This window comes from Bombus pascuorum, chromosome 4 (assembly GCF_905332965.1).
Source record: "Bombus pascuorum chromosome 4, iyBomPasc1.1, whole genome shotgun sequence".
Classification (NCBI taxonomy): domain Eukaryota; kingdom Metazoa; phylum Arthropoda; class Insecta; order Hymenoptera; family Apidae; genus Bombus; species Bombus pascuorum.
In genome coordinates this window covers 6,499,915-6,512,309 of record NC_083491.1, presented here as the reverse complement: position 1 = coordinate 6,512,309, position 12,395 = coordinate 6,499,915, and the positions used below count along the sequence as shown (strand labels likewise).

Sequence of the window (12,395 nt, the reverse complement as noted above, 5' to 3'; positions counted from 1 at the left end):
ATCCCGAATGAAGGTCAAGCAATTAAAATGAGCAAGCTCTTTTACTTATCTATCACGAACAAAACTCGTTTTATATATTTACTACTTGTACTATGACTCGTAAACTATACTAAGTTATCAATTTATCAAACGTTATTTATTTGGACTCAGAAATAATTTCATCGTGATTTTTAACGGACGATTTAAATTTACGATTTATCGTTTATGTTCTAATGGCATTTGTATACAACCATGAAATCGATGAAAGAGTTCAGATTCTTATGAATGATAGCTTACGTGAATATTTAATGTCGTTTGGTAGCGGTTTGCATTACAACGAGATTATCAATCACTATTAATATTAAGGATGTGATCTTCGAATAAGATGAAAAAGAAAAACGAGAGAAAACCAACGATCAAGAAAGTAGAGAGTGATTTGCACAGATGTATGCTTGCATATTGCGCCACTAATAATTAACCAAGTGTATATCGCGATCGGTTTGATACACTGGTGTCCAACTGGGCGCCACTTTCCCCACTCTTGGCTTGCTGTTCGTGAATAACTTGACTTTTCAGCTCCTGATCGCGATAAACAAGTCAACCCGAGTCACGACCACACAACTCTTCCATGGATACTTGCGTTTGTGTAATCTCGATTAATCGTCCGTACATAAAAATTAGCTTTTCGTCTCGTTTTATGTCGTTTTGCGTCGAAAGTGTTACGTAAATCGAGGAACAAAACATCATCAACATTTCAATATAAACTTTCCAATCGGAAACTAGAAATTAGTTTTGCAGAAATGTTTCAATTTGAGTAGAAGAAATTGAAATTCCTTGGAATAACAGTAATTTATGCCTGCGGTTCAATTAATTTTCAGTGATAAAAATTACACCTTCGTTAGGTTCGAACGTCATCTTATATTCTATGATATTTTTCTTTATAATTTTATATCAGTTTTATTATTTTATTTTACTTACCTTTTGAATAAATAATCCTTATTATTTTTCCGTATTTTCTATAAAATACGAAAGCCACTGCGACGTATAAGATTTTCTAACGATTAAATAAGCTTCCAGAAAATCATATATTCCGTTGTTCCAGAAGCTTATTTAATCGATTATTATAGTTTAGTCAGTCACTACTATCGTTACTAACGCGCAGTAAATGTTAATCGGTTTCTCTTTCTCTTCAAGCAACGTCAACTGTCAGACCTATGAAAAGCTACGAAATCTAATCAATTTAATATCCCAAGGAACAATGATCAACTAGGGAAACAGTCACCAATTAGGAAAAGTTCATCGACATGATTTGCAACGCAGTCACGTGCATGTATATTAGTGCAAATAGAATATAATATGTTAATAATAAAATCATAAATTCTGTGACAATCAATCTTCTTCTATCGTAACGTCGCGTCTACAACCATCGAAAATTGAGGACAACTGCAGATTATTCGTATGTAGAATATTTGCCGCACTATCGCAATGTAATTAATTTTATCCTGATACAATTAACATGCATAAATTGCGCTAAGGATTTTGAAGATCAGAATTAAAATTACGACAAATCTTGTAATCTGCAGATAACGTGATCCCACTTTTTAATCATTGTATGTTAATTCTACGATTGTAAGACATTAAATGAACATATATAGAATAGAATAGACATAAATGACATCATATACATAAATAAAAAGAGAGTGGCAAATAAGAGCATAACGCTCTATTTACGTTGATTTAATGGGACGTAATATTAACAATAAACAATCCGATGATAAACAAGTCTATAAACAATAACACGTAAATAATTTTTTCCACAAAAATGCACAGTTCCACAAACCTCCTCCTATAGTCACCATGATCTCATGTTTTGGCATACTATTTGTTACGCCATATGTGCCTGACGGCATAAATATCATATCCACCCTCGACTAAGGTAAAATACTATTCGCGAATGACAGTAATCTTTCATGGACGGTAAGTGAACGATGATCGAGTCGGTGGCTGTTTAACGTTGATGGCTACCTGATTAAGTTCTTTAACACGTGCCACTTAATGTTCCGAAGGGACGAAAACATGGTCCAGTAGAAAGAGAAATGGGTCGGAACGGAAGAATGGTCGGCAAAGCCGCAATAGGAGGATACGTTAATAGTTTTCGAAGAGGCTCCGTTGGAATGGCGTAAGTGTTGTATATTTACACTGGCGTTACAGGCTCACACCTGGACGCAAGAATAGCGCCGCTTCTTTTTCTCCGAAGTATTTTCTCGCCAGTGCGTCAAGCGGCCCCCTAACAAAGGGGATCGTTCATTTTTCTTTCTCTTTTTCTTCGTTTCTTTCAAGTTTCAGACATTTTTTTATTATTACTGCGACTCCTGACAATTGTAATCGTCATACAATTCCTCAGTTCTTGGGTTTTTTCTTTTTTAAGATAAACCTTGATGTCGCTTCGATGATATTTCACTTCGCTTGAAACGTTCTTGTCTGTTTGATATTTTAGTTAATTTCTTTATTTATCTATGCAAGGAGACACGAGGAATAATATTCAGATGCGTAAACACGTGTTTTAAGTTAGAAAAACAAACGTTCGTACGCTTGATGATGGGGCACGATGAATTTTCGCATTAAGAGAGAGGAGGACTTTGTGAGCGAAATCGGATCCGAGGAAGACATCAAGAGGGTAGTTTACACCCGCTTTAACTCGACGATCGTCGATTTTCCTGGGTATGAAGACCGGAACAACGTCGGTATGCATGCAGATGGTGGTCGTAAGAGGGGGTGGTCTAAAATAATAAAGAAGCTGGCACGAAGATGAGGACTGTTTGTGTTTCCACAGACGATGGCCGATTCTTAAATGACGAGATGCAACTGGAAAAACGTATATTCGAAAGACAATACTTCGAATAAACGCATAGTTATCGATAGTTTCCTGTTGGCAATCGTTTTTCGTTCTAGAAAGAAAGAGAATAATAAATGTTGTTTTCTTTTGTTTCTTTCGGCGAAGAACGTAAGATATTTTTCACTTCTTAGCTCTGTTTCTTTATCGTTTAAGATCAATAATTTTCATTACAAAATTTTTAACCGGTATAATAGTTAAACGAACAGCACTGATCAGCTAAAAGTGGTACGCTTTATTATAAAAGAATATTTAAATAGCGTTACTGCTTTGCCTTGTAACACATTAATCTATAATTCTATTTTATTCCCTTTTACTTGATCAACCTGATAAATAAATCGTGTTACGTGCATAATATGCATAATATAGATCTAAAGTGGACATGCGACTCAAAAAACGCTCGATTTGATCTTGTTATTCAGCTTATTTGCTATTAGTAATAATATATCTGCAGAAGTATACGGTGCCAGGCTTAGTTTAAAATGAAATACAAATACAATCCTTCGTGGAAGGAATTACATTCCAGTTTGAAATTCAGATCAAGAGAATGTCTTTTGGAAAACTCGTTGCATGGTGTTCCATATTTTGTGGATTCCACACGACCTAAATGGGAAAGGTAATTTTATAATTCAGCAATTATTTGCAATTAATTGTATAAAGTAAATACTTATTTAACGATTTAAAAGTATCTCTCTCTCTCTCTTTTTATTATATTATTATCTAATTTTTAATTGACTTATTCGTAGATTAACATGGTTTCTCTTGACATTTGCATCGCTATTAGCGATCATAGCTATAATCATAATTATCTTAGATAAATTTCAAACAGAGCCAACTATAACCGGATTAGATATAATGACAGAAAATGTTAATATTGAATTTCCTCAAATCTTTGTTTGCTTCGACTGGTTTCATTTGAATCATTCGGATATACCTGAGGTAAACGTAGCTGTTATTCTCATAAAATTACTCATTTTCTCATAACTTTATTTTCATAAGATTACGTTTTGTATATAGGATGAAATATATATATACGAACAATTGTACAATTGGATTTTTGGAAAACGTATAGATGTAAACTCGTTCCCTCTTACTTACAAAAACAAAAACAATTTTGGTAAAACTTTTGAAGCAATGGGACCTGATTGTGATCTTTTAATTAGTGACTGCGTATACAAGTAAATATAATTTTTTAACCTCAGTTACAAACAGAAAATTGAAACAATACTTTATATGACTCATTATAAAACTTAGGGGAATAAATATATCATGTAGCGCGCTATTTATAAAAGTACATACGGCTGTGGGTATTTGCTGTAAATCTAAATATTTAGAGCCACTTAAAATTCTTGATCATTTAAGGAGTTTTGAATTTAGGATGTTCAGTTCAAGTTTTCCTTTGAGGTAAATATGTACCTACTTTTTACAAATAAAGTCTTTCTTTAAATAATTCTTTTACCATAAAAGACATATAATCAGTAATACTTGTATTACAAGGTTTTGAATATATTATTAAATTAAGATTTTAATTTGCAGAGTATACTATACGCAACAAAATGTTACGAGTCCAAGTCCAGGTGAAAGAGCCCTAGTAAAAGCACATTTTCCTATAGATATTGAATTTATTGTTCATATAACATATTCAACTCCCGATATTCGTTATTTGTCTCTTCGACAACGAAAATGTTATACTAAGCAAGATATAAATTTTGTCAATTTTAATGATTGTGAAATGAAATGTTTGATAGATAAGATATTTAAATATTGTAAGTGTTTACCATGGTTTCTATCGTTCGATGGTAAAACAGAATGCCCACTTTCAAAGTATTCCTGTTTCGATAACGTTGACATCGATATAACTCGATGTAGCTGTTGGCTATCTTGCGACCATGCGTCATATAGCGTAACGCAAATACAAAGTTCTTCTAAAAATACAAATCAAATTATGTTGAGAAAATGGCCAACAGCTCTCTACAAGAGAGAAGTACGATTTGGTTATTTAGATTTACTTGTATCGTTTGGTGGTATTGCAGGTCTCTTTCTAGGATATTCTTTATTTGTATCTATCGAAATTGGATATTATTTTACTCTTAGAACTTACTGTGGAGCTGTAATTCAATCATCTCGGGAACAGTACAATATCATAACTGTTCATGTTGTGGAAAAAATTCCACAGAAAAAAGATACTAATCAAAAATATTATTTGTATATCGATTAACTCCTTTTAAAAGGTTTGCATTGTTTTGTTTAACGATATAAATTATAATTTATTATCACAGACGCGGTACAAGTCAACGATTTGACCCTTGTTGAATACTGTTAACATTCCCGCGCTGTTAATCCTTTCAAAGTCGCAAGATCCTTATCACGATTCCGTATTTATTCAATGCTTTCGCGCAGACGCACTATGATCCGCATCGGTAATTAGAAGCGCGCGTAAATAATACAGTCTTTCAAATCCTTACTTGTATCGTAAATATAGCGGAGTTGGTAAGAGCTATATTACTAAATGCCTAACGGGATGGCACAGAGAAAGGCTGGCATCGTTCTTTATCGTTCATCGTTGCGCGTTGCGATATTTTGTTGGTACACGCGATATTTTTCGGCACGCCTCCGGCTGATACGAGTGTTTATCTTTATAATTGTGTTGAATCTACGGAATTCTTACCAACTCTTTTCAGCTTCGCTTTATTCACAGGTATATTTTTACTTAATTGTTACTTCTTTTGTCGAGAGTATATAACAAATTATTAGGCAATAAAGTGATAGGAATTCTCAAAATACACAGTTTTTTAACTAGATCAGACAGCATACTTTGGAAATAATTAATAATGCATTGAGCTAAACAAGGAATCAACGAAGTGCTGAGTGACATTTAAATAATACGTTAAGTAATACGTTTCATATCAATTTTGCCTATCTTCTGTTTGATAACCGAATACTCATATATTTATATCGATAAGTATTATCAGAAAGTATTTACTTAGGGTGATAACAGGGTGCATACAAAATCATTCTTATACTAGCTTCTTATTGCTCATAGTAAGTACATTACTAAGTACGTAATTTTAATTTATTATATTTTTAAAATTATCAAACACCTTTGCTTAATATTTCATATATATTATTTTTATTATCTCTATGCTATCATTTTAAAAAAGATTATCAAAATTAAAGTCGAACAATTGAAATCCTTCCGTTCTTAATCAATAATAATCGTGTGGCAAGAATAATGATGGACGGGTGGTGAAAGCATTAGAGATTCAATTTCTTTCTTTCCCTCTCTTTGCATTTGTGGATTCTGCAATATACGAGATGCAGTTTCAATGCGCATTTCCCTTAAATAACCTGCATAGTGGCAGCTTTAGCTTGGAATCAAAGTCATTTCTATCTACAGTTTTGTGAGAGAATATGTCAATACCCGACAACGTGTTTTCGCTGTTGCAACGTTTCGGTGTGATAAAATAGGACATAATTTCGAAACAAAGCAAATGAATGAGCAGAAAAAGGAAAAACAAACTTTAAGAAACATCAAGTTTTTAAATGTTTTTAATGTGCTCATTTTATGCTTGTCACTCCTATAATATTAGTGGAAGTAACAGAAAACAAAGCTTCTTGAAAAAATCTCAATACATTACATAATTACTTATACAATAAATCTTAAAGTTTCTCTCTAATTCGACGGTTCCTTTTAAGAAAAAATCGATTGGGTTTACGTTTACGCTACGAACATAATAAGTATTGCCATTATATAGAAAGTCACTTATCCAGTTGCTGGATTGTCGATTTTTACGTACGTTTATGCTAACAGAAACTTGCCAGTTAATTTTTTAAAGGAAACTTTTCAGCCATAATGTAGTAATATATAATAATTGTAATGTACTTTATAACAAGAAAAAAGGACTTGAATTTTAATTTCTAAATTTAGTAAGGATTAGATTTAGTAAGGAACCATATACAATGTTCTGCACAAAGGAAATAGTTTAATAGGCGCTACATAATAATGCTGTCTATTAATTTAATTCAAAATTAACAAACTTAAAATTATATGTAGAAAGTTTTGTTTAAATGGCATGTTTCTTTTTGAATTGATTTTTCTTTTTCTTTTATTTGACTTTTTATTATTTAAGTTGATGTCTAATTCTAATGCTAATTATTAATATGTATAATAAATTTTTGTGACTGTACATAAACAAATGTTTTTATTTATTAATCACAGTATTAATTACAGTGTTTTTGAAAACTACATTAAATTTTAAAGAAATTTATTACCCTGAAATATTTCCAGAAGTTAGAACATTCATATGCAGAATATAAGATAAAAATATACATTTTGTTTTCCAGATATGATATACTAAATAAAGATGAGGATTATGTCATGTTATCTTCGTCGTTTCACAATAACAGCTATATTTGTCTTATTGCTGTTTTGTGTTGTACAAGTTTTTCGTTCAGAACTGGGATTTAGTGACAATGATTTGTCAAATCTCGATAAACTGTAAGTAATCATTTAATTCCTTAAAATATAAGAATATATCATTTTTAATTGTAATTTGTATTATTCCAGAATACACATATCTCAGTTAATTAAGGAATCTGAACAATCTTATGTTGGGTACATATAATATATATAATTTTATTAGAATAACTTTATTTTAAATATAAAAATGCAAAGAGATCTATATGTTTTCAGGGAAGGAGTTGTGGCTTGCAAACTACCTCAATTAAATGTTTCTAATCCAGAAATTACCAAATTTATTCACGATGTTCCACCTTTGCAATGTACACCAGAAAATTGGGTTATTCTCCATGGTTCAAGATTAATTATTAGCAGCAGAGCAAAGAAAAGACATGGATCCATAATTTGCTCTTTCAGTGGTTAGTTTTATGAAATTGAATGACATATGTTCATATTAAACATACTAGACATAATTATTTCAATTGTTCACAGAAATTCTTAGGGATGATGATTACAATGTATTGTTTCAACCTGCTGTTGAATCTGAAGATTCCTATGTTCTCAAACATAGTGATTTTGTTGATATTAAGTGTGAATCAAAAGATGGAAATAAGTAAGAAGAACATATTAAGAAAAATAGTCAATTGACAAATTAGTTAAATTTATACTTTACACAATTTTTTAGATGGCACAGTATTATGGCCGGAGTAAAGGATGATCCTGAAGTAAATAAGAAAAGTAAATGGGAATATGTTGGAAACAAGGCCCTTAAACTAAATGTACTTATGTTTGGCTTTGATTCTCTATCCAGAAATACATTTATACGCAAATTACCAAAAACATATCATTATTTAAAAGAATACTTAGGAGCTTTAATACTAGAAGGGTACAATATAGTAGGTGATGGAACACCACAAGCTCTTATTCCTATACTTACTGGAAAGATTGAACTTGAACTTCCAGATACTAGAAAACGCATGGGACTAAAGGCAAACTATGTTGATGTATATCCTATGATATGGAATCAGTACAAAGAAAATGGTTATATAACAGGATTCATGGAGGATGTCCATCATATTGGAACTTTCACATATCGTCTAAAAGGTTTTAAGAAACAACCAACTGATCATTATATGAGAACATTCTATTTAGCTGCTGCACCATATTTTAGATATTACAACAAATATTGTATTGGAAGTATTCCTAGACATATGGTATGTTTGAATTCTCATTAATATTTATTATATTACAATTACTGAACTATATATCATTAGTATTCTTTTAGGTAATGCTGAATTATATTAAAGAAATTTTTGATGTCTACAAACATCAACCAAAATTTCTATTTGGTTTTCATGGAGAACTTTCACATGATTCTTATAATGACATAGGTGCAGTAGATGAAGATTTACATAATTGGTTAAAGAACTTAAATGAATTTGGTCATTTAAATAATACAGTATTGATAATGATGAGTGATCATGGACATAGGTTTGAGTGATATGAAAAATTTAATTGTTGTATAGGATCGTACATCTAAAAAAACTAATGTTGTAAATTTCATTTTAAAGGTTTGCAGAAATTCGTAATACTCTGCAAGGTAAACAAGAGGAAAGATTACCATTTTTTTCATTTGTTTTTCCTCCTTGGTTTAAAAGAGTTTATCCAGAAGCTTATGCCAATTTTTTACATAATACACATTATTTAACGACACCGTTTGACGTTCACAAAACATTAGAAAGCATATTGAATTTTGAAATACCAAAAATTGGAGATCGTCAGCAAAGAGCCATTAGTTTATTTGATAAGGTGGGTATTATATGAACTCCATTATGTGAAATCTCATATTTTTTTATCGGAATCTATACTTACTGAAAGTAATATCTTAAACCATAAGTAATACCTTAAAGTAATTTTAAGTTTAAAAATTTTCCCGTTCAAAAGCTATTATACGTAAAAGGTTGCAAAATTCTGTATGGCTTTTTTCGTCTTATTCCTGTTAGATATACAGAACGTTCGTCTTTGTTGTTATATACTATGACGACGTAACTAGGTACTATCTCGTGAAAGTAGAAAAGTTGTAGATAGATTAAATAGAGTAAATTAGTATTGGTAAGACTGTACAGGGTGTTCATAGAAGTTAGTACCAAATTTTAGTCTAGTGGTAAAAGATCTCAGTAAACATGGGTCGAAAAAGTATTATCTTTAGAGTTATGAGATGTTTAGTGTACAAAAACGAATCGAAAACTGCTGCCAAGAGATAAGAGAAATACCGGGAATATTTCAACATATACGTGCTTTTGTGCGTGGTTAAAGTAAACCATATAGTACACTAAGAGAACCAAACTTTAAAAACGCATAACTTTTGAATCAATGGATTCCTAAACTCAAAATCATTATATTTCATCCCTATTCATCAGGTATTATGAGTAAAGAAAGTTCAAAAAGGAATAGCTCCCAGAGAAAAAAATTTGCACTAGGTATTTTATAAATTAACCTAATACTTTATATTTATTCATTTTTTTTTTAAATTATACTATTATATATCTTTACATTATATCAAATTGAGAAAGAAAAACAAAACAGAATTGTCACTGCTTTAATTTCCTAATTTAATGTTTTTTAAATAATTATATAAACTTACAATAAATGTTACAAATTGATAAATAATCATATTGTATAACGATACAGATACCATTAGAGAGAACGTGTGCAGATGCATTTATAGAACCACATTGGTGTGCATGCCTGAGTTGGCAAGAAATTTCAATTGATGATGATAACGTGATTGCTGCAGCCAAGTATTTTGTCCAATTTCTTAATGTTTATACAGAAAATCATCGCAACATATGTGAAGAGTTGAAATTAAAAGAGATATTGTGGGCAGCTAAACTTATACCTAATAAAGGTATTGTAAACAATTTATAATTCTTACTTATGTTGATCTGCTATTGTTAAAGTGTAAAATTGTAGATTTACTGAAATTCTACAAATCGGGAGATCAAGATGGTTTCATGGGAGATTTTAGTGCAAAAACAAAATTAACTACTGAAACTTATCAGTTGAAAGTAAAAACAGAACCAGGATTTGGTTTATTTGAAGTCAGTATTAATTATGATATAAAGAAAAACACTTTTTCAACCAAAGTAAGTTTGCAATTAAATTATATTAATCAATATAGCTATTAAAAAATAAAAATATACAAATGAAAATATATTGAGATTTGTATTTTAGATTTCAGATGTTAGTAGGATTAATATGTATGGATCTCAGGCAAGATGTGTAGAAAATTCATTATTTCATTTACGAAAATACTGTTATTGTAAGGATTAAACAGTTAGTGTTTGAAGAAAGTTACACATGTATTTAAAAATGGAATGGAGAAAACATCAGAACAAAGTCTACAAATCATAAAGGTGCTGTGATTAGAGTTATATTAAACTCAAGCATAATGTAGAAAAAATAATATAAACTACCATTTATATGATTTCAAATGTGGTATAAAATGAAGTATAGAACAAAACAGTGCAAGACAGACAGTATCCCAAGTTATTTATTTAATTTGATTAGTGCCAACTAACGTGATACCAAAGAGTATTTATGAATTGCATAATCAAAATATTTGTTATTACTAAATTTTATATTACTAAGTGTTAGCATATTTCAACAAACTATTATGTATTAGGTATATGTTGAATATAAAATGTAAATAATGCACAATACAATGTAATGAATTAATAAAAATTTTCAGTATTTACATAATAAATAACGTTTTATACTAATAAAATATTCTTATAATATAACTCTTTTTATATGTGTAAATTCTTTTTACATTCATTGTAAAAGACAATATTCTCCAAACTGATGTAAGAATGTTGTGATTTCGTGAGTAGTACCATCAATTAACAGAAATCCTATGTTTTGCTTATGATGTGGATCATATGGAAAATAAGCTTGTCCTCTGTTATCTTTAGCCACTATTTGTAGAACTATTGTACTAATTGACAATTCTGCATCTTTATTCGTTTGTACTCTAAGATAATAAAAGAAATATAATTATTATTGACTTTAAGAACAAAATATTTGTGCAAGTATTATACAACCTTACTAAATCTTTATAAATGGCCTTTGTCACTTCTAAATATGGATTTAAAACATCCTCATATTGACACAATGTTCCTCCAAGGACAAGCATTTGAAAAATACAAAATATAAATTCTTCGCGTTCATCTTTTGAATATAAATTATATTCTGGACATTCTTCATCTAATAACATCTATAAATTTACTATAGATAAGTACATATTATTATTAAATTAATTGTAATAAAGATCCATACCGCTCTAAGATTATCAGAGATTAAAAAATTTTCTATTTCCATATCATATCTTTTGCAAATAATTCCAGACTTATGTACAACTCCATTTTTGGGATCCTTTAGTTTGTTAAAAAAGGTCATGTTTAGAACAGAACAAGGAATTGGCTTTATTTCTACACTTGATGCTACTATGCCTATTAATTGTGGCAAAAATTAACAGTATTTAATATCATATTATAGAAAAATATCTTTTTACCTTGTTTTAACCAACAATTTCTTTGTTTTGTTAATAATTCCTTAGTGACAATATTATCTTGAAAGAAAGCCTAAAACAATTAAAAGATAGTAGATAGTAGATTAGAATTATTTAAAATTAAGTTAAAAACATATTATATGATAATTAACTAACTTCAGCCAAATGGTATTTATGATATTGTTGAAAGGGTTCATTGAATGTAAAATGTTGAATAATAAAATTTCCTCTTATTCCCCTGTAAGATTGAAATAAAATTGTTATTATATTCAACTCTTGGGATAAGGATCAACTTTTAAATTTTGCGTGTATATACATATAAATCAATCACATAATATACCAATTAATATTGTTACCATTTGGAAAGAAATTCCTGAATCGTTTTATCATTTATTCCAACAAAATTCTTTTGTGCAAGAGGTACAAATGTATAACTGGGTTTAATCTCCATTTTTACACAATGTTATTTGTTACTATGGAGATAAGAATATGAG

General features: G+C 30.0%; 3 protein-coding genes across 4 annotated transcripts; 2 read left to right on the top strand and 1 right to left on the bottom strand.

The window, feature by feature from the left end:
- The first annotated feature begins 1,657 nt into the window (after positions 1-1,657).
- Positions 1,658-5,292, top strand: LOC132906115 (uncharacterized). Its single transcript, XM_060957984.1, has 6 exons — positions 1,658-3,488; positions 3,619-3,811; positions 3,890-4,050; positions 4,127-4,276; positions 4,409-4,530; positions 4,621-5,292. Exons 1-6 carry the CDS (start codon positions 3,355-3,357, stop codon positions 5,088-5,090), a joined length of 1,230 nt encoding a protein of 409 aa, XP_060813967.1. The 5' UTR covers positions 1,658-3,354; the 3' UTR covers positions 5,091-5,292.
- A 161-nt stretch (positions 5,293-5,453) lies between these two features.
- LOC132906245 (uncharacterized) lies at positions 5,454-10,825 on the top strand. 2 transcript variants are annotated; one of them, XM_060958250.1, is made up of 11 exons: positions 5,454-5,570; positions 7,217-7,370; positions 7,440-7,487; positions 7,566-7,750; positions 7,824-7,944; positions 8,017-8,545; positions 8,617-8,822; positions 8,903-9,140; positions 10,023-10,239; positions 10,305-10,477; positions 10,566-10,825. In XM_060958250.1, exons 2-11 carry the CDS (start codon positions 7,237-7,239, stop codon positions 10,662-10,664), a joined length of 1,950 nt encoding a protein of 649 aa, XP_060814233.1. In that variant the 5' UTR covers positions 5,454-5,570; positions 7,217-7,236; the 3' UTR covers positions 10,665-10,825. The 2 variants fall into 2 exon arrangements, with proteins under 2 accessions (XP_060814233.1, XP_060814232.1); XM_060958249.1 differs by lacking the exon at positions 5,454-5,570 and adding an exon at positions 5,967-6,665.
- Positions 10,826-11,041: 216 nt separating this feature from the next.
- Positions 11,042-12,392, bottom strand: LOC132906247 (cilia- and flagella-associated protein 300-like). Its single transcript, XM_060958253.1, has 6 exons — positions 12,258-12,392; positions 12,058-12,139; positions 11,905-11,974; positions 11,670-11,842; positions 11,435-11,607; positions 11,042-11,364 (listed from the first exon to the last, which is right to left on the bottom strand). The coding sequence occupies exons 1-6, from the start codon at positions 12,350-12,352 to the stop codon at positions 11,166-11,168; spliced, it is 792 nt and encodes a 263-aa protein (XP_060814236.1). The 5' UTR covers positions 12,353-12,392; the 3' UTR covers positions 11,042-11,165.
- Positions 12,393-12,395: the final 3 nt, after the last annotated feature.

Excerpts from the sequence above, each read along its gene's own strand:
- LOC132906247 (XM_060958253.1), bottom strand. The coding sequence starts at position 12,352 with ATGGAGATTAAACCCAGTTATACATTTGTACCTCTTGCACAAAAGAAT. Across the intron at positions 11,608-11,669 it reads TCTCTGATAATCTTAGAGCG|ATGTTATTAGATGAAGAATG; the intron begins GTATGGATCTTT and ends GTAAATTTATAG. Across the intron at positions 11,365-11,434 it reads ATTTATAAAGATTTAGTAAG|AGTACAAACGAATAAAGATG; the intron begins GTTGTATAATAC and ends TTATTATCTTAG.
- LOC132906245 (XM_060958250.1), top strand. The coding sequence starts at position 7,237 with ATGAGGATTATGTCATGTTATCTTCGTCGTTTCACAATAACAGCTATA. Across the intron at positions 7,371-7,439 it reads TTGTCAAATCTCGATAAACT|AATACACATATCTCAGTTAA; the intron begins GTAAGTAATCAT and ends GTATTATTCCAG. Across the intron at positions 7,751-7,823 it reads CATAATTTGCTCTTTCAGTG|AAATTCTTAGGGATGATGAT; the intron begins GTTAGTTTTATG and ends AATTGTTCACAG.
- LOC132906115 (XM_060957984.1), top strand. The coding sequence starts at position 3,355 with ATGAAATACAAATACAATCCTTCGTGGAAGGAATTACATTCCAGTTTG. Across the intron at positions 4,051-4,126 it reads ATTAGTGACTGCGTATACAA|GGGAATAAATATATCATGTA; the intron begins GTAAATATAATT and ends TATAAAACTTAG. Across the intron at positions 4,277-4,408 it reads AGTTCAAGTTTTCCTTTGAG|AGTATACTATACGCAACAAA; the intron begins GTAAATATGTAC and ends TTTAATTTGCAG.